Below are 22,314 nucleotides of genomic sequence, written 5' to 3' on the forward strand. Positions count from 1 at the left end.
GTGCGATTATATTACTTTCTAGAAACATAAAAATTGAAATAATAATAATAATAATAATAATCTGCAATAGGGATGCACAAAAAAGGAAGTATAACAGATGAGTTCTTATGTGTGTGTTGAAGAGTTTTCAAATTCTAATAGGCTAAAGTAAATAGAAACGGAAGATCTAAATTCGTGGTCTTTAAAGGCTCCCAGTGTGTTCAGGTCCCCATATCTTATGACTGGCAAATTGCGCAAGTTTCAAGCAAGTGTGGCCTTCTTGAAATGTAAACAAGAACAAGGTAGAGAAATTACACACGCACACATGCACCAAAAAAAGAAAAAAGATAAGATGCATCTCAGAGACATTGTATAAAAAAACCCTCATGAGAATGACGTTGTTTACAGAATTCTAGTGATGGGTAGGCATTGTTTGACACGACCTGTCAAAAAGCTACTCTGGTGGAATTTTTTTTTTTTTTCCCAAGGTGCGTCAAACTTTTCACTCACTATTGGGATTTGGGAATGCTTTATCTCTCTGAATTAAAAGTGAAGATTCATAAATAAATAAACAAATAATAACGAAAGATGATCTTTGCGTATATCTTTAATATTTGACAAGCACATGTTTTCTATTGGAAGCAGATCATGCAAAGATGCGCATTCTTCTAACTCTCGCTCATCTAGGTCGATATATTACCTCTACATGCCCTTACTATCTGGAAAAAAATAATAATAAATAAAATAAAATATTGATGTTTTGGCCTGCAAAGTTTCCTCATAACTAATTGATGTTCAGAAAACAATCACAGGATTCGCACAAGATATTACAAGATTTAATCATAAGAAAACATACGGCAGGCATGCGATGAACAAAACATTAGAACTGCAACTATGGTGAAGCTAAGAAACTTCTCCCCAATGATCATAAATTAATTCCTAAATCAATCAGCAGCTCAGATTGATTATTGTTGTCGATTCAATTATGAATTCCGTTGCATTTAATCCAATTCTATTAAGAGACACATTTAAAAAGCATAGGGAAAAAAAAAGAAAAAGATGAAGCTCGGAGACATACCTAAGAGGCCCTCTGATATTAACCGAGAATGCCAAAACGTGAAACTTTGCTACATTTAGTTGAAATTTAGGAGCAAAATAATTATGGGAAAAAATAGAAGAAGAAGAAAGAGAAAATAAATAAAAGTGGGAAGTTATATCAACTAACTAAAAAGAAGGTTATGGCCGAGGCTGAACTGCCAACTACGACAAACAAAAAACGTAACCTCACAAAATGTAATTTCAGCCGTTGGTTTTGCCACGTCATTTGGTTTGTTGTCAAGCGCCAGAACAGGGCTGTGATTTCAGTTACTCTTGTTGGATTTTGCGCCTTCCTTTCTAATTCAACTCCCATAATTGATTCTGCCTTGCCTCATTAACATGTTCTCCCCCCCCCCCCCCCCCCCCCAAAAAAAAAAATATAATAATAATAATTTCATTTCCATAGACAGCTAAGCAGGTTACCAGCTTTAACAAGCTTCTAAATGGGGAGGGTTGACTGATTTATGACTCGATATTATTGTATTAATTGTCATAAGAATAAATTGTGAACAATAATGATAGTGCTCAAATTGCCAATCATACAAGATGAACCAGACAGCTACTTTTTCATATGAACCTAACAAAAAAATTGACAGGAAACGCATGATTTTAACAAATGGATGACCAACTTTCTAAAAAGAAAGAAAAGGAAAAGAACAATAAAAACTAAAAGCAAACGGATGATCAGGACCACAACTTAATGAACTGGTCAACACAACTCCAAGAACAGCTGGTAGCACTTATCCAGACATTAGGTTGGATAGAGATGGGGCATTACTAATACAAATTCTTTTTCTTGGTGATATTTTTAAGACTCATGTGGTATATAAATGATTTTTTTTTTATTTTGGAGTAAGTTTTTTATTTTTTTTCTTTTTTCATCTCATACGTATTAAGGTCGTTGCATAAATGGTGAAAATTCATCTTATTCACTTGATGAATGTTTAAAACTGAATTCCTTAACTTTAACATATATAGAAAAAGTAATTAAATCTCAACCTTCTTATACCATTCAAAAAGAACTTATCGGTTGAATTAAATTAACATCAACAATTTCAAATGAAAATTTCTTCACCAGATCATGGCCAACGAGGAATCCAAAAAGATTAATTTGATATAAGCTTGTGAGGGTAGCGGTTCTAGTCCCCACAAAAGTATTGTGGGGGTTAAATGTTCTTTATATTAAAAAAATTTTCTCCCTTCCGAAATGCAAGTAGAGTATGGACATTCCTCTCTTGTGAGGGGTTATTTGTCTGGGCATGTACTTCATAGAATTCATTGTAATAATGTAAGTCTCAATCATGTATATCTGATTGTAAATATTAGTGTAATATCTCTGTTATAATAAGCAGTTGTTGTAAATATCTGTGTAATGCAGTAATCTGATGATTAATCAGTATTCAAAAAAAAAAAATCTAACATTAAATAGCTGTTATTGCGGTACGTTTAATCAACACAGCCGAATTACCAAAATTGTTCGCAAGACAGTTTAGGCTGGTCCCTCTTAATAAATTGCCGTGGAAATAAAATTTGAATTGCTGTCCATACATGTAAATTCCACGTTTGAATGTTGACTTGACCTCTATGTCATTCATTACTTTCCTTTTATGTGCCGTCTCGTTCAAGTTTTTCACTCCTAAAATCAATTTGATGCATATTCAGGTGGTGGAGGTAATAACTGATGATGTATATGGTACTATCTCTAACTTAGCGGGTATATATATAGTCTTCATCTCATGCATGTGGTCTCAATATATATATAGTTTTTTGGGTCATGCAAACACGTTATTAAACTATATTATTTAATAAAGTCAATATTGACATGTTATTTATAATGAATTGAACGATGACTGTATTAAATTATATGTTTAAAACTGTCTTTATATAAAAAAATAATGAGAGTATCCACACATAAAAATATATTACCATCTAAATTTCACTACTTCGCTCTCTATATGATAGTTGATAAGATCACATGTGTTTTTAGAGCTAGCACACGTTAAGTTAACTCTCATGCGTTCATTTATATGCACAATATCTGGTAATTAGGATTTGCTCTCCTGATGTACACTAGCTTCTTAATTATTTCCTATGTATCTAGGTTCACTTAGAGTTATTACTGTGATATGTGAACAAACATATTGTGAATTGCTGCTGTCTATATACGTAAATTCCGCATTTGAATGTTGACTTAACCTCTAATTCATTAATTACTTTCCTTTATGTGCCGTCTCGTTCAAGTTTTTCACTGATAAAATTAATTTGATTCATACTCGCGTGGTGCAGATAATAACTGATGATATATGTGGTATTATCTCCAAATTGGTGCACGTATATGTAGTTATTTTTTCATACGGATACCTTTATTTATTTTTTTTTTGTAGATATATTATTAAAGCATATAGTTTAATAGAGTCAGTAGATATATGCTATTAAATCATATGATTTTATAGTAAATTAAATGCTGACTGTATTAAATCATATGATTCATAGTGTGTTTATATAAAAATAAAATAAAGAGAATTTGTATATATTACCATTTAAATTTAACTACTACTCACTGTGTATGATGAGATCACGTGTGCTTTTAGAGCTGGCACACGTTAAGTTAAACTCTCTTGTGTACATTTACATGCAGAATATCTGGTAACTAGGATTTGCTCTCCTGATACATATGAGCTTCTTTATTAATTCTTATGTGTCTAGGTTCATTTAGTGTTATTATTGTGATATGTGAACAAACAAACCGCAGGCCAAGCGCCAACCACTTCATTGTTATTACTTATTTGCCGACTGGATATTCTTGGGGGGTTACCTATCATTTTCAATATTCAAAATCAAGATGAATATGCGTGATGTAATGTAAACGCTCCGAATAATCCGGCGATACATGGCTGTGAATAGCACCCCAACTCTCTCATTAATATATACTTGACTTGTATTCATATACATGCATAACAAATTTCCGCTATTTGCAGACACAAATTTCAAATTTGCGTCTACTTTTTAATTGCAGCATATCAGACAATATCATCAAACTCAAAACCCTTTGCCTTTGGACTTGAAACAGGCAAAAGAAAGGTATGGTCTCAGAGGATTTCAGCTTTCCAAAGATGACCTACCAGCTGCCAAACATGGCAGTTACGCCATGGTTGTGGCGCATCTCGTCTACTGTTTATCCAGCTGATTATTACGAGGGAGAAGCGGCAGCAGATGATCAGCTTTCGGAATGCGAGGAGAAGATGGACATGTTGTGGGAAGACTTCAATGAAGAACTGCAAAGGGTCTGTTCCTTGAAGGACAAGAAAACGAAAGAGGCTGCTGCAGTGGCGCCAGTTAAATTGTCGAATGACCCATCGGCGGCTCGCGTTAAGATGGTGGAGCTTTATTGTATGCAAGCGACAGAAAGTGGGATGATACGAGATAAGAGATCCAGCAAAGCTGCGCTGTTAGTGATGAAGTTTTTGAAGAAACTCTTCTCCATTACCACCACTCATCAGATCAAGAACAATTAACGATATATGATCAAGGAAAGGGTTTTAATTAGTACTGTATTAGAAAAGAAGAAAATTAGTCAGAGGTGCAAAAATCAGTGGTTTATCAAAGTTTTGCCTAAAATATCTTAGTGTCCTGTGGAAATTAATTAATACATGTGTTATTATTATTGTGTGTACTCTTTTATTGTCACATACAATTAATGTTTATAGTGGACATGGGTCTAACTTTGTTTTTATTTTTCTTCATTCACATGGTTGACATAGGTCAACTTTTTTCATTTTCCCCCAGGATTCAAATTATAATTTACAAGCATTAGAATCAAGGTTAATTTACAAAAGTTCAAATTCATGAGCATGGCTAGAAACTCTGCACCCGAGTCTTTCAAGAATGTATTTTATAGAACTAAGTATTGCTTAAAAATCTGCAATCAGCAAAGACGAAATTCTAGAATACATGTAAAATATCATTTCAGTCATTACAACAATCAAATTAAACTACAAAAAAATATTATATTTATTTTAAAAAATCATCATTCAAAATAGTGGTTATATTAAATTTAAATACGTATGTCATACATGCAGTAGCTGATTGTATTACATTTGATATATTCTAAAATTTCTCCTTACTACCTACATGTCTCTATCATCAAGGAAAACTGCATTTTCAGAGTCCATTAATCAGACCAATAATAATTTCAATTTGTAATTGTTAATTAATTTTTCATAATGTTGATCTTGATAATTGATAAGGGCAGTTAACCCCCATAATCAAGTCGCTAAGTGAAAATCAAGTGGTTGGCCGGTTTTTTCCACAACAATTAATGATAATACTGACATCGATTGTACAATTAGAAATCCCTAATGTTAAATATAATTTGATTAATGCGAAAGACTAAAGGAACACACATATAATGCAAAAACCAACATGAAAAACCACCAACTCTAAAACATCTGAATAGCTTATAAAATATAGTGCAAATAAATTGATAAAAACTATAATTTTATTTTGTCATTTCCGATGGATAATACAGACCGTCTGTAAGTCGAAGATAGTCAAACTCTAGAACTGGCAGTATTAACTAAATATACTTTGATCAAATAAAATGCTAGCACTACAATCTAAAATATATACATTGTTATATCAAAAGTTATGAACTAAAATGTGATTGTATTATATTATGAGCCAATTTAATATATTGCAGTTTTTAAAATAAAAAATTATTAGCAGTACTGTAGAAATAAAGAAATTAATTAAGAAAATAAAAAAGTGATCATGTTATATCATAACCTGTTTTTTTTTTTTTTCACAAAAAAGCCCATCCTAAAATTATATACTCCGAAGTCATACTTGTATTCAATGTCGTTTATAATTTTTCATTCGGATGACTTGTCTTTTACATTTTTATCCCCCAGATGACATGTCGGGAATCGACTCAGATTATGATGTATTTATGTGCAAAGGATTTCTGAACGCGGACCTGCATGAAATTTACCCTTTAATTTTAATAAGCGGAATTTTTTTTTTTTTTTTGCATCTTCATGGAAAAAGAGTGTGACGGGAGAGGAGGAGAGGAGAAAGAAACAAAATGGAGTTGGAGTCAGTGAAGAGATATTTGGAGAAAGGAGGAGGAGGAGATGACGACAAGAACAAATCGACGATGGAGGAGATGCCTACGAAATTCTTTGAACGCTTTATCATGCAAGGCCTTCGCGTTGACCTCAGCGAACCTGGCCGCGTCATTTGCTCTATGAAAGTCCCTCCCCGTTTACTGGTAAGTGGTAACCCTCACATACACATCCACAATACTCTCTCTCTCTCTCTCTCTCTCTCTCTTCGATTTCACACCGACCCACATCTTTCTTTTCGCTTGTATATAAGTGTTTGATTATGGTGGTTTTGATGGGGATTATTGTTTTAGAACGCTGGTAATTTCATGCACGGTGGGGCCACTGCCACGCTGGTGGACTTGGTGGGGTCAGCCGCAATCTTCACCGTTGGAGCTCCGTCGGTTGGTGTTTCTGTGGAGATCAATGTTTCGTATTTGGATGCTGCTTTTGGTGGGGTAAAGTTTTTGGATTTCTGTGATTGAAAAGCGCAGAGAAATGATATTTGAATATCTGGGGATGTTTGAATCATTAATTCCTTTAGCTACAGGAATAGTGTAGTGGCTCAGTTTTTTTAATATTGTGATGCTTGATAGCTATTTTCTCAGTTATAATCTCCTTCTAGAGTCAAATCAGATGAGTTCTTCTGGTCTTCTGTTTTTAACCCATAATTTTAAGGGATGGCCTTGTCTAGTGACTACTGACTAGTGATATCGTGCCAAAAAGCTTGCTTACTCAAAGTCTATGATAATGTCCTGGTGGTTGCCCACACGTCAAAGCTCGTGTAGTAACAAGCATGTAGAGCATTTGAAGCCCTGATACAGCTGCATTCTGTTTACTTTCTGATCATTTAGGTAGTGTTACCCCTTGATAAGCCAAGATCAGGGTACTTCAGAAGATGAAGATGATAGTGGATTGAGGAAGAGGGTGAAATTACCGACGAAGAGGGTGAAATTGAATAATTGATAACTTTGTTTATCTGGCTTAAGCAACATGTTGGCAATTCATCCCAAATGCGAGAATTCCTCGAAAGGGACTTGGTATATGCCATGAAATTGGAATTTGTGCTTTCTTGGCTCCTCAATCTGCAAATAGTGAGGTCAATTTTCAAGCCCAGAGAGCAGGTGTATTTAAAATTCTTCTTTCAGAGGAAACATGCCATATATGCTTGTCTAAGCATTTATGTTTTCTTGTCCATTATTATTCATGGACTTTGGGAACTTCCGATCCTAGAACAGAAGGGGAAAATGAACAAAACTAACAATATATGTAAATATAAAGACTTAAGAAGACTATATTATACCTGTCAAAAAAACGAAAGTTTAAGTGAGCTTCCTTTGTTTTAACTTGCCCAATCAGTATGTCTGTCATTTTGTTTAGCATATGTGCATCATGTTATCTTTCATGACTTCTTAAAAAACCTCCATCAGAATCGATAGTAGTGCAATTGCTTAGAATGATTTAAGGAGTATGCTATAATATTCATAGTCTTTGTTGATGAGAGATGTGATTGTGCTTCTCTCACATATGGTTTGTCTTGCTAAATACTTTGCAACTTTTTGAAGAAACTCATGCACTGATATGTGCTGGCTAATTTTGCCTCTTTGTTATTTTTCATTCAGGAGGAGATTGAGATAGAGGCCAAGGTATTACGTGTTGGAAAGGCTGTTGCTGTTGTCAGTGTTGAGCTCAGGAAGAAAGATACTGGGAAAATTGTTGCCCAGGGGCGTCATACTAAGTACCTTGCTATCTCTAGTAAAATGTGAATCTTCTGTAATTTTTTCCTTTATCTGAATATTTGGGACGGCCTTCCCTTTCTAATTCCTTATTTGAATAAGTAGTGTATTTATCATCAGATAAGTAGAAATGTTATTATAGTGTGGTACACTTATTCTTCATTCATGCTTTTAATAACCGAGATTCAATTGAACATCTTGTAAGATTGGCGGATACGGAAGCTTTTAGATTTTGGCTACTTCTTGTTGCTTTTCCATATTAGTTGCTCGACAAAATGAGGTAATGGTTAGATGAGTGTGCCACGCGACCCATCTTACACATATATGTCCACTTTATAAAACCATCTATATAAAAGAGAAATTTGTAGATACATTTACTGATTTTATTGGACTGGCATAAGGAGGATGCCGTGTACCTGTTCTGTGTGAGACTTTTCTGTACAATGTAACAATTCTGTAAAATGGTTGCTTTTCACTTGTTGCTCTTTAGATATGGAGATGCACCAACGACTACACAAGTTTTGATTTATTTTCGTATACTATGATGGTTTCTTTGATTGAATGGAGTTTGCAATGGCTTGTGAATGATTGCTATCTACGGGTAGAAATAATGTCTCTTTTTCTTGAATTCTGTTTCAAATAGTTTCTTAGTATGCACTTATCAGAGCAATATAGCAATTTCCCCTACCATTTGGTATTTAAATTAACTAAAACAGATCAAACTTGTTTTGTTAATAATACTTTCCAAAACACTTGGGATCTTAATTGCCATTACTTTTTTTTTTTCCTGTCTTTTGTTATACTTTTCAAAATACCTGCAAAACAGCTAGATGCTTCTCTACAAAGCACCATCACTCAAAACTCAAAAGCAAATCTGTTTAAGGGATCTTCCTACGTTAGTTTATCTACTTTCCAGATGAAAGCAATACTATTGCACATGCATTACTCCATCTTTTATGACTGGCTTCAAGAGAGTTGCTGTGATACACATGGTAGGATCTTGAATAGATCAAACAAGAGAATATGATTACTAAATTAAAGGTTGGTAGAAATTCACCAGAAAGTTCATATGCCATTACTATAAGGCGAAAAATCCAAACATTAAGCAATTCAAAATTTGATTAGGCCTCCAGTACAGGTAGGATTAGCAAGTTGTTTTCTTTTTCCTTTTTCTTTCTGTCTCCTCTAACTTGTTACTTTTAGATGAAGGTCAATCAAGTTCTTACTATTTAGATCCATTCTTCGTCAATCCTAAAGCATCTCCCAGATTAATTGTGTTTCTCATGGTTCTCCTCCCAATTCCTCCATTGCCTTTCCTCATCATAGCTGCAAATTCCTCATAATCTATTTGTCCATCCTGCAACACAAAGTTTTCATCATTATGAAGTAATAGTAACTTGAGAAAAACAGATCAACAACATAGATTCTTTCCAGTTTCAAATGTTGCACAATGCCAAAGCCACTGTGTCACCATACACCATACTGCTAGCATGGTATTTAGAAATAAGGGTAGGTGCAGGCCAGGTTCCACGGTTCCAATTCTTACCACAAGAAAAATTCCCCTAAAGAGAACTTTTGAATCTCTATTCGACATTTGCACAAGTAGAGATAGCCAAGGTAACACATCATGTGAAGAGAATCAGTGAACCTTCTACCAAAACTTTTGTGAATCATTTTCACAATGAGGCCAGACTGCTTTTGGATCTCTGGGCAACAAAAAGCTTTAGAGAAAAAATTAAGGTTTTTGGAACAATTTGACATAGACTTTATAAATAGAAAAATCATAAGCAGACATAGTTGGTGTTTGTCTTGTAAAGGTTAAGCAGAGAAGAATATGCTTACATCATCTTGATCAATTTCTTTGATCATATCATCAAGGTGGAGCTCACTTATACCAAACTCTTTGCAGGCGTGTTGAAGCTCATCAATGGTTATGTAACCACTAGCATCCTTGTCAAAGAATGAGAAGGCAGAAAGTAAATTCTCCTCTCTCTCCAACTTGTTAAGGTGCAAAGTAGCAGCAAGAAATTCACCATAATCAATCGTTCCACTGTTGTCAATATCAGCCTACCAAACATCCACAAAAAAAAATATTTTTTCCACATCATAAACTCAGATTACAATAAGTTTTAATAGAAAACCGACTAAAAATTTTTCTCACTGCATCCATGAGATCCTTAATCTCAGATTCCATAAGCTGAGAGCCCACTCGTTTCAAGCCATCTTTCAATTCATCAAATGTTATTGTTCCACTGTTGTCTGTATCTATCATTTTGAACAACTCCTTCAGACCTCCAATTTCTTCTTCATTAAGCCTCTCAGCAATGACCTACAAGTTGATCAGTATATTAGTACTGAATTAACATCATCTATATATGCGACTTGTTTCAGTATTCACGAATATAACAGCAAATCTCTTGATTACTGTCTCATTTCTCTCAATATTTTAAGCATGGAAGTGGCAGTAACTTCATATGATCAAAACTGGTGATACTGGAAGTGGTGAATGTGTTTCACTCATATGTCACTTATTCAGACCTGGATACATAATTCCAAGCCTTTGGGTTTATTAAGAAGGCCTAGACAAAGTAGATATGGCATGCTAATGTGAATACATAGTCTTCCTTAGTATATTCTGGAATGTAAGATGTCCACAGCAATAGGCACCACTGGTAGAAATCTTTGGACAAAATCGTAGAGATTGTAACATACAGGTCAGCTTTCATACCACTGCTTGGTCAAGATCGTAACCCAGCTTATAAGCCTTCTGGACCAAGAAATCAAATCACAATGCACAGCTACACAGGGAATCAGCAAACCAAATGATTTCATCTAAACTGTAATTTAGACCAAGTGTACAGTAGGAAGGATTTATTATAAGATGCGGACATTGAGAAATTAATGACCGCAGCACTAGTCACTAGGATCAAGCATTACTTTAGGCAGCATCAGATATTAGTGTTGCCTACAACATTACATAATCGCAATTGCAAAGATATTTCAGCTAACACGAACAAAGATTTGAGACCCTTAATGTTTTATCGGATGTCTCCGAGGAGACAGACCCTTAATGTTTTAAATGCAGTCAAAACTACTCACTTGATAGTCAGCCTATTTAATATAAAAGCACCCAAATAGTTCAAACTTAGTTCGTGATTGAAAGATATAAACAGCATGTAAATGTTTGTGCTTAAGGCCAATGTTATCAATAGAGCAAGAACAGTCGGGCACCTATAAAAAGTAAATAACCATATAGGTAGTAAAGCCTTACACGCAAAGCCATTTTCTTTAGCTTGTTCATTGCTGAGAAATGTTTCAAGCGTGATAAGACAGCTGAATCAAGAGGTTTGTCTGGGGCAACTTTGTCATCTACAATCCATGGGTGGCCTGATGTAAAGTGTAATATCATCCATTAGCAATTAAATTGGTAGAATTTGGTTAAGCCACATCTTCTAAAATCCTAGCATGCTTGCTTTAAAGTTTAAAAAGTTAAAGAGACTTACAAAGGACTTCATGAGCAGTAAGCCTTCTCTTTGGATTCTGATCAAGCATTTTTCTTATCAGATCCTTGGCACTTTCTGAAATGTTAGGCCATGGTTCAGACTCGAAATCTATTTTTCCTTCTAAAATCTGCCTGAAGATCCCTATTTCAGTTTCTGGGGGGATGCAAAAGGACATTAGTGATATGATATGGAAATACAGAGTAGATGTCAAACACTCAATTAGTCATGAATTATAATCCCAGAGATTGGTACCTGCCCAAAAGGGGGGCACCCCACTTAACAAGATGTACAAAATAACTCCAGCACTCCAAACATCAGCTTCAGGTCCATAATGCTTGCGTAAAACCTCAGGTGCAACATAGTAAGGACTCCCAACGACATCAGAAAAGACCTCATCTACAATGACATAAAAGGAAACCAGAAGTTTATTTCAAAAAGAAATGGCAGTCAAAATTATAGAATTATAAAACATGAGAAGGCATATCATAGGTATATGAAAGCCCAACATCATGAAGAACCAAATAAAAAATAAAGTTAGCATCGATGCCTACAAAGCTAAATTTAGTGATCTTCATACATCTTGTGAACTGCAGGACAGCATGTTGACAACCCAGGAATTCGTAATAAATAAACTTACTCAGAACCAGAACATCTAGTCTTACTTACTATCTTGCTTCTTTCCTATATCAAACAAATACCTCCATCCAAAGTCACATCATCATGACCAAGTAACACAGACAGCGATCATGAAAAAAAGGGCATTCTGTTAAGGATGATGTGGTACTTCCTCAACCTCCTTTTGAAGCTAGATCATACTTTAATCTTTCTAACCTCGAAGAAAAAGCCAACCAAACTCGCCCAGAGTATTTTATTAGAACATCATTGACATAATAAAGATCTGAAAAAATTTAAAGGATTAAAGAAACAAATGTTGTAAGCGTCTTGAGTCCTGCAGCTAACAGAGAATGCAGAAGTCATCAATTTCTACAATATGATGATTACACACATTGTGGTATAAATGCTGAGTTCTTTGATTGGAAAAACAAATAAAGAAAACCCATCTCCCAAAATCTCAAGAAAACTAAAACCCAAATAAGAATGCATTACCAGAAACTTAAAGATAAATAAATAGAAAGTCAATTTCCAAGAACCAGAGCAAGACACAGACTCTAACCGGGCTTGTAGAAAACAGACAAGCCAAAATCAGTAGCTTTAAGAGCGGCATCTTCATCAACACTGAGAAACAAGAAATTCTCAGGCTTAAGATCTCTATGAAAAACCCCAAGAGAATGGCAACACTCAACAACACCAACTATCGTTTTCATCAACTTAGCAGCTTCTCTCTCGCTGTAATTCCCTTTCTTCACTATTCTATCAAACAACTCCCCTCCCTCACAGAGCTCCATCACAATATGCACACAAGATTTGTCCTCGTAGGTGTCGTGGATCCTCACCACGTGCTGGTGCTCCGACAAATGGTGCATTATCTGGATTTCTCTCCAAACGTCATCGTAGTCCTCTTGGCATAGAAGTTTGCGCTTAGGGATGGTCTTGCAGGCGTAGTTAAGGCCTGTGCTCTTCTGGGTGCAGAGATACGTGGTTCCAAATTGGCCTTGCCCAAGTTTCTTGCCGATTGTGTAATCATGAGTGAGGTTTTGGGTGCTGTAAGGAAGAACCCTTCTGGGTTTTGTGATTGTTGTGGTTGTTGTTGTTGATGCTGCGGTAACTCTTGCTGGGTCTGTTTTTGTTTCCATTTTTCTTGTTTTGGATTCTTGCTTTTGTGCTTGTCTGTGATCTCCTTCTTCTCAAGTGAATACGAAATAATGACCTTTGACTGTTGACTGACTCTGAAACACTACCAGCCTCTTCTTATTGCTAGATTCTCGCCTTCTCGCTCACTTCTTACATTAAAACGACTCTTTTCTTTTCAGTTATGGCTGAATAATGGGCTTGATTCAGATTATAGATAATAACATTTGGGTCCCTGAATTTTTATGTTTTCTCTATTACTATCATAGTTTTTAGATTTATATCATATAAGTTCTCAATGACAATTGCTTTCGAAATGAAAAATCTCACCGGTTAAACATCGATCCATTCCTTCGTACTTTGTGTTTGCAGTTGCTGAATGTAAATAATATTAAGAGGAGAAAGTCTGTATTTTGCTGAAGAAGTTTCTCATTTATATGTAAACTATTATAAATTAATTATATTAAAACATTAAAAAAATATAAATTTTATTATGTTAAAGAAAATATTTTTTGTTATTAATGTCATCCTCACTTTATTAAAATAAGAATATGTCATAAAACAACTATTATATACTGAGAGTTTGTTACAGTGCATGATTACGCACATGTGAATTAATCTCACATTGGAGGATTGTGAGCTCCACAACTTAGCTCTCTTCAATAGGAGTTTGACTTGGCGTACAATTGTGCATCAAGTCACAATTATATTATATAATGATTCTTATTTTATTAAAGTAATGGATAATTAAAAGATAAGAAAAATGTATATTTTAATATAGTGTATCATATCACATGGGTATGGTTATTGTGCAACTGTGGTACCGTGCGACAATTGCATCCAGCCGTTGGATGCACTTAAATGAGTGAGGTTCACTGACATCCAACGGCTGGATGCAACTGTCACACGGTACCACAGTTGCACCACAAGTTTTCCTTATATCACATATTATATTGAATTTTTTTTTCATCTTTTAAAAGGATTCCTTATTTTATTTTAAAAGAAGAATTTCTTATTAAAATATTACTATATATACAATTGCGTTTCAATAAGAGATCTCATCCTTTAGTTTAAATTTAATTAAATGACTGCGAAAAAATAATAGTGTATCCTTCTCATATAAGTTTTTCGAACATAATTAACAGTTATTTTTGGTCAATTATGTGGAGTTAGGTCTTTGTGATATATATGAATAATTTATGTTATTATTTGAGAAAACGTGAAAAAGAAAAAAGTCGCTATTTTCGTTTAGAGATTAAAAAAGAGTGTATGTATTTCTCTTCCCTCTGGAATCACTTTCAGATTTTCTATTTCAAATCAAAAATCACTTTTTTTTTCTTTTTTTTTTAAACATTTTTTGCGCCGCCCGCCCCTAACCCAGTTCTTTCACTCTCTCCAATCAGCGATTACAGCTTGCTTTGTCTGAGTCTGACATTTTTCTATGGTCTGTATTTTGTACTGCTTGGATTTTTGCAATTATTCAATGTTTTCTTGTTTTCTTTTTTTATTATATTGCCCATTTTGGGAAAAAGGTTTTGTTATTTTTTAAGTTACAAAAAGTGGTTGTCAAATTTCTCATACTGAAAAATTAATATATATTATTTATTTTTTATTATTTTATAATATTTTTAAAAATTAATTATTACGTATTTATTGACTGTCAATGTAATTAAATTAAAAATTAATTCAACGATTCTTTAATCAAGATAAGAATTGGATCGATTATGTTGAAAATTAGTTTTTTAACTATCAATGTATTCATAATTGTTGTTGTATGATTATGAAACTTGCATTAGTATAAACTGAAAACCAATAAAAATTAATTATTAAGTGTTTAATAGAATCAAGAACAGAAACTGAACCTAAGCGAGATCTAGAGAGTTGAAAGAATATTTAAGGAAATGAAAATTGAGAAAAGTTAAGTGCATACAAAAGGCTAATTATATATCATGCGAGTAGTGCTATATATCTAAAACTTTTATTTAAAAAATTATTATAAATAATGTAACATTTATGAATTAATTGGTAAGATAATTCAATTAGTTTCCAATCACGTGCGTGACTCAGCAGCACCAAGATGTAAGTATTAAATGCAATGCACAGTTATATATAATAAAATATTGGGTCAGTGACTCAGCGTCTGCGGTAGGCTTGTTTGTTGGTTGGTAGGGACCGGGAACTGGACGGAGTGACAAAATCTTGTGTTTGTATTATTTTGGTTTATTATCGTTTACCATTCACGAGAAATTCTGAGCACGTGATTATGCATTTGTTTTTCTTTTATAGAAGTTTAACGACCTTTACATAAAATTAAAATTTCAATTGAAATGATATAATAAGTGGACACTGTTTATATTACACATATCGTCACATTTTGTGGCCTGAAACTTCTGTTCAAGTACCACTGAACAGAACCACTGTATGGGCCACTCGACCGAAGACAGAGTGGTTGAGCTGCTGCCCTCACGTGAGGGTAGTGGCTCAAGCCTCTACAAAAATATTATAAGAGTTAAAATATTCATAAATTCTTATTCCTTACGAAATACGAATAAAATAGAGACGTCTCTCATTTGTGAGGATTATTTGTCTGAACATGTACTCTATAAAATTTAATATAATAATATAAGTTTCAATTATATATATTTAATTGTAATATCAGTGTAATGTCTATTATAGTAAGAGTTATAAATACCATTGTATAGTTCTTGAAAGAGGCAAGTGCAAACATCACCTACAGATAGGGATGGCAAAAATCCCCATGGGGACGGGTACCCTCGAAGATTTTTCCCATTCGGGGAGGGTATGAGGATAATTTCATACCTAATTTCTTATTCGGGGAGGGGACGGGAAAATTTTTTTACCCAATTTCTTATTCGGGGAGGGGACGGGGATGAGGTGGAATCCCCATCCCCTAGCCATTTCTCCATTTTAATTTTTAATTTTATTTTAATTTTTTAAAATTACTAGTAAATAAATAATAAAATTATAAATATTGGTAAAAGTAAAAAATATCAAAATATTTATATTATTAAACTTTTAGGCATAATTAACTAATTAAAGTCCTAAATTCTTATTTAGGACATTAAAAGACCGAGTAGATTCTATTAGCCAAATATTTTTCTTTAATTTTAATATTCTTTAAATATTTTAAACTTAAATCTATTTTTTATTTATTTTTAGATGTTATAATTGACCACAGCGAATCACAATTTTAATATCTAATCTAATCTAATCTAATCTAATGTTTGCTTTTGATTTGCTCCGATTTAACTATTGTATTGTAAAGGGAATAATCCACATTTATAAAGTGTCTACGCCACTATTGAAAAAATTAATTTTAAATCTAAATTCGATTTTATTTGTAACAATTTTGTATTAAACTATTAATTTGTTCATGATAGTTTGTAAAAAAAATTTGTATTCCTTGCATATTGTGTTACTTACTAATTTAATGTATGCAATTTTTGTAATAGATATTAATGTAAGATATATTTTAAACTTTACTTTTATTTGAATTTTTTATTTTAATATAATTAACTCTAAATTAAAAAAAAATGTATTAGTTATTCGGGGATCCCCTGTTATTATTCGGGAAGGGGATGTGAATTCTCTCAAGTAATTCTGACGGGGACGGGGACATACGCAAAATATCGGGGATGGGTACGGGGAGATCGGTCCCCTCCCCTCCCCTCCCCATTGCCATCCCTACCTACAGATGCAGAAGCCATTTGCATAAAAGGATTTCATGACAACAGCAAATTGACCTATTTATTAACAATACTATTTCGACATAATAACTTAATAAGCTTAGACACCAGATTATTGTTGATTAAAAGGAAACAAACATGAAAAATTAACTTGTCCATCACTTTGAAAACCTTCACAAGGAGGAGAAAATTAAAAAAAAAAAAAAAACTGTTGACATCCCTTCCTATCCAAAGCAAATATAACTTTATACATCATATTAAAGAAAATATATATAAATAATTAGATCCATAAGGCACTGAGTTCGTGTGTCAAAACACATATTTCCTATAGGAAAAAACTACACAACTTGCAAAATGGTGCCCACTTTTTCTACAACCTAAACCAGTAATGCAAAAACATAACAATACGCTGCTCATATGTAGCTCTTCAGATCGGTGTAAGTTAATAATCAGACGCCGACACATCATAAGGTTAGATATAGGTCCTGCTGGTCCGCTGATTTGGAACTGAAGGACCTCATGCATTGGCTCGTATGTCCTGTACAATAACTATTTCCTACTAATCTATAATTAACCATGGTTGTCTAAAACAGGAAGCATATTGCTCAAATTCTATCCTATCATTTCTATCATAGACAAGGCAGGGCTCAACTCAACGTAGTCTATAGCTTTGAGAGCGCATGGCACTAACAGTTTTTGATATCTCCATAAGTTGTTGCTCCATCTTAGCTTTCCATTCAATCAACTCCTTAAACATTTCCTGTCAAAGTAGACACTCACAAGTGGGGTTATGTAGAGATGAAAAGATCACAATATGTATCTACAGATGCCTGGAAAATTATTCAACTTATCAAACCACATTACCTGAAAAAGCAGTACCGAATTATCAGGGTCTGATTTTGAATTGGTGGTAAGAGAAGAATCAGGGGTCACATTAGCTTGATCTTCCTCTTGCCTCCTTGGTACTAGCTCCTGCACATCCCTGTTTATGCAATGAAAGTTCAAATCATACATTTGATCAATGAAATAACCATGATTTCTCACAAACTTGACTCAACTAGTTTAATCACCTCTTCATTTTAGCCATTTCTTCCTTCAGCAGCCCCAACTCTCTCGCACAAACAGAATCCTGAGAAGGGTTATTACCGGTCTTCAACTGAGGTGGTGGGACTGAATACAGATCTCGTACCGGTATCTCCCCACCAAGATTAACCAGATCACCATTCCCTAGCAATGGTACAAAATCTTCTGCCTGAATATCATCCAGGTTGGTACTCTCCAACCAATCTTCCCATCTTTCAGGATATGAAGGGCTCAAGGCAGTGCAATTCTTTGATGACTGCATACTGCTAACTGAATTTGAAATTTCCAACAGCTGCTGTTCAATTTTAGCCTTCCATTTTATCAAATCGTTGTACATATCCTGTTGAAGAATATATGTCAGATATCACTTCACTGAGCTAAATTGCCGCACAGAGCAGGAAAACATCCCAGCCTCACAAATGACAAGTTTTACTGGAACAGCACAGCATCATTGACATCTGATCTTTCTATTTCTGTATAAAAGTTTCAGAGCTCAAAGGCTTGAGGTGGAATATTGCCTTCTTACCTGCATGTCACTCAAAGAACCTGAGATCTCCATCAAGTGCTGGTCTGTTTTAGCTTTCCATTTAACTAATTCCTTGTGCATCTCCTGAAAAGGATAGCAAAGGGATTCTACACAGTGAACATGGATCTTATCATTAGCTTTTAGCAAAGTGTTGCTCAACAGATACCTCAATTGGATTATGCTGCTCTTGCTCCTGCTGCTTGGACATCATCTCGCGCATATCCCTGTCGATAAATCACAAAGAAAAGGGAGCAAAGAAGAACTTAGATCAATCAAAACAAATACACAAGAAGAGGAAATCCAAACACCATGTATCAAAAAGATAACTTTCAGACCGAAAAGTATGTTTATCAATACCTCTTCATTTTCTCCATTTCTGCTTTAAGTAGCTTAAGTTCTTCAGAACAAACAGAATCCTGTGAGGGCCCCCCACCATGCTTCCACCAAGATGGAGGAATATAATTAGGATCTGGCACACCAGCCTCCCGCTTAATCTTGACAAGATCAGCACTTTCCAGCCAATACTCCATCACTCCATCAGTGTTGTAGCACCGTCTAAACCTCTCAGTGCCACCTGGTGCCACCCTACCATCAATGTGCTTCAGTAGGTGGTCCAAAAGGCCAGTGTCACCAATGCGTTTTCGAGCAGCTGTTCTCAGGGCGGGTCGAGAGATTGGATTCTCAAATACAGCTCCTTCATCCTTCATGATGTCCAGCATATTTTGCTCTGCCAGCTTATACCTTCAACGCATGCACTTTATTCTTAAAACAACACTATCGACATTTGTTAATGAGACCACTAGATAGAACAAGTCAAACAATGTACCCATACCTATCCGCAGACCATCTTTCTTTGGATTTCTCCAGCTTATTCTTCTTACACTTATCAAGACCACTGCTTTGTCGCCTTACGTTTGCACATTTTGCACCTCTTTCTTCCCCATCTTGGCTGAGGATTAGGCTCTTTCTTTTACGAATTTCTGGTATGATAGGGGATTCGGCTGCGACAGCTTCTCCATCATCTTTTTTATCTTCAACATCCTTTACAACAATGGATGACATTTGAGGGTCTTCATTTTTGTTCTCGAATTTAACTAGTCGACAAACACCCCACTGTGACATCCCAGAGCGCTTAAGCTCAGACCAACACAGTCCTTTCTTCGAGGTCTCATCCAGCCTCCCACAGCTTCTTAATGCTTCTGAAGAGCCTTAGAACAAAAACAGCATTCAGAGATATCAGAAATATATGGCAGTAACATTGTAAAATTAATTTTATTAGCAGATTGCGGACCACTTAGTTCCTAGAAAAGATAGTATAACAACTAAACTGTCTGCCACAAATTTGTACAAGAACTTAAAAATTGATTTACAAAAATCTCCTTATTTTGAAGTGCAAGATGACAAGTTATGGTATGAGCAAGGATTTTCATGGTCATGACTTTAATTGATAGTCAGTTACACTATTATTGTCGCCTCAAAATGTTGAGACAAGGAAAACAACCAGATGAAGAAAATCTTGTGTGATGTTAGATATCTGAAAATTACTTTGTGAAAATCTGGTTAACTGAATTTTAACTCTATGAGCAATAATTCAAACAGTAAAGGTATTAGAGAAAAGGTATACACATACAACAGCCACAGAGCATTGATGTAAAAACAAATTAATCGACTTCTTAACTAGGCACAACAAGCCATGAAGTCATGACTCAGAGAGATTGAAAAGAATCATGCCACATGTGCCACAAAATCTGGAACTGAAACTTATCCTGAGCCATTCAGTGAGGAACAAATAAATAATACAAATACACATTTGAGGCAGACAATGCAAAGGAAAAACAAATAATCAAATAAAACTGGCTTATATAACATATTAATGCCATGTATTCCATACTTGGTGAACCACAAAAAAGCAAGCAAGGAAAAGCTGAAAACATAAATACTTGCATCATTAACCTTAAGTGACAAAAAATTAGTAAGAAGCACCAAATCAGTTGAAACTGGTTGCTTTGACGAGAGAAAACAACAGAAAACACCAAATATAACCTCTTAGGAACCTTGGAATTCAATTCTTCTTCCTAATCAACAAGGACTTTGACACTATATCTTTTGGAATATCATAAATGCTACAAAATGGAAAGAAGCCCGGTCGCATTCATGCCCGGTTGATGGTTATAGTCGCTGAAATTAAACTCATAAAAAATATTCAACTTCACAGAAACAAATTAAGTTTTGAGCATTTTTTGGCACTATTTAGACAAACATAATAGCCTTATTCGAAAAAACAGGAAACAAATTTAAACGTGTGCAGCATACTGTCTTAACAACTTTACACCAAGACAACAATGGTAAAAACTGATTGTTTCTCGTATCAGTTTAACTTTTGAAGCAATAGAAGGATACAAAATTTTCTAACCATCCACACCAATACCGAACTGTAGCATGAAAAATATAACAATCTACCACTAAAAAAATTTAAGCACGATCACCCCTGAAGTAATTCGGCAAAGAGATCATCAACAGAAATTCACAACCAGTCTCTGTCACTAGCAAACAAACCCCACATTATCCCTTCCATCATCATACCTAAGCACAAATCACAGATAGGAACCCCAAAACTGAAAATCCCAACAAACCCATGTCTGATCCAACAAGTGAAACGCAGCCGTTTCAACAATCACAACAGGTACAAGAGAAAATATAAAAGGGATTAGGGTTTAAAGGGTTTGTATACCTTGAGCGGAAATGGGTGGCACCTTCAACATTTAAAACATTATAAAAACCTAACAACACCATACATGATCAGTAAATCACTGACATTAGTGAACCCCAAAAAAAAGTGAAAAATAAAAATTACAACAAAATCGGAAGAGAGAGAGTAAGTGAATAATAATACCTAACGGGATTTTTTGAAAGAAAGAAATAACTGAAGAAAATAATAGCCGGAGTGGCCGACACTGTAGCACAGGTCCTCTTCTATTCCTCTGCTAAAATATATAAATATATGTTCTCTTTTATACTACCAGTACTGCATCTATCAGTACTTAAAATAAATAGACTTTTTTTTTATTTTGTATTTTTTTTAATTTACGTCTGCATCTAAAACCCTAACCGCGAATATCTCTAAACCCCTTTTTTTCTTAAAAACACAATTTCCTGATTTCAGATCGTATAATTAATTGGTTCTCATAATTAAAATAAATAAAAAAACGTATAATCGTACGTGTACATGCTCCCGTAGATATTGTATTGGATGTGCGCCACGTGGAAAATTTGTCGGATATTGATTAGCGCTGCCGCGTGCCACCTTTCTAGCCCATAAACATGTACGAACTATTTAGTACATTTCTATTTGTTAAAATTAAGTGGGGGCATTTTAAAATTAAAAAAAAAAAGGGATATGGAACATTTTCTAGAAGTTGACAAATAAATAAATAAATAAATGGATTATGATTTATAAAATACGTTTTTGAAGATGCATGTCGCTCTCTGCGAGAGTTGAAATAAAGAGAATAAACCAAACTTTTTGGTGGTCAAGTGACTTGAAGGCATGCGCGTTAGTGGTGTTAAATTGGAACGACGTCGTGACGTGGATGTTTCAACAATTCTTTAAATACGAAAACAAACTCTAAGCTTTGGTTTTGCGACTTATATACACCTTGCTCCTAAGATGTATATTATTGCTCAATGTACCAATAAATAAATTACTAATTAGTCACAAAAGAGAAAAAAAAAATGAGGTTGTGTTGGGCACATTCTTATATATATTTGTGATTCAAAATGCCAAAAACTCACTAGGGTAATATATTTGTCAATATTTGTGGCTCCAGCCAA

The 22,314-nt window shown here is 34.5% G+C and overlaps 3 protein-coding genes across 3 annotated transcripts; 1 reads left to right on the top strand and 2 right to left on the bottom strand.

The window, feature by feature from the left end:
* Positions 1-6,099: 6,099 nt before the first annotated feature.
* Positions 6,100-8,154, top strand: LOC102608948 (uncharacterized). The gene is made up of 3 exons (XM_006466147.3): positions 6,100-6,346; positions 6,494-6,637; positions 7,802-8,154. The coding sequence occupies exons 1-3, from the start codon at positions 6,161-6,163 to the stop codon at positions 7,943-7,945; spliced, it is 474 nt and encodes a 157-aa protein (XP_006466210.2). The 5' UTR covers positions 6,100-6,160; the 3' UTR covers positions 7,946-8,154.
* Positions 8,155-8,920: 766 nt separating this feature from the next.
* On the bottom strand, positions 8,921-13,483 carry LOC102608665 (calcium-dependent protein kinase SK5). Its single transcript, XM_006466146.4, has 7 exons — positions 12,593-13,483; positions 11,671-11,814; positions 11,419-11,571; positions 11,187-11,302; positions 10,077-10,244; positions 9,758-9,982; positions 8,921-9,272 (listed from the first exon to the last, which is right to left on the bottom strand). Exons 1-7 carry the CDS (start codon positions 13,170-13,172, stop codon positions 9,141-9,143), a joined length of 1,518 nt encoding a protein of 505 aa, XP_006466209.1. The 5' UTR covers positions 13,173-13,483; the 3' UTR covers positions 8,921-9,140.
* Positions 13,484-17,099: 3,616 nt separating this feature from the next.
* Positions 17,100-21,617, bottom strand: LOC102607979 (protein DYAD). The gene is made up of 9 exons (XM_006466145.4): positions 21,377-21,617; positions 21,215-21,263; positions 19,316-19,691; positions 18,841-19,224; positions 18,650-18,707; positions 18,484-18,567; positions 17,945-18,297; positions 17,739-17,856; positions 17,100-17,634 (listed from the first exon to the last, which is right to left on the bottom strand). The coding sequence occupies exons 2-9, from the start codon at positions 21,243-21,245 to the stop codon at positions 17,527-17,529; spliced, it is 1,512 nt and encodes a 503-aa protein (XP_006466208.2). The 5' UTR covers positions 21,246-21,263; positions 21,377-21,617; the 3' UTR covers positions 17,100-17,526.
* Positions 21,618-22,314: the final 697 nt, after the last annotated feature.

The sequence above is a fragment of the Citrus sinensis genome, chromosome 7, assembly GCF_022201045.2.
Source record: "Citrus sinensis cultivar Valencia sweet orange chromosome 7, DVS_A1.0, whole genome shotgun sequence".
Classification (NCBI taxonomy): domain Eukaryota; kingdom Viridiplantae; phylum Streptophyta; class Magnoliopsida; order Sapindales; family Rutaceae; genus Citrus; species Citrus sinensis.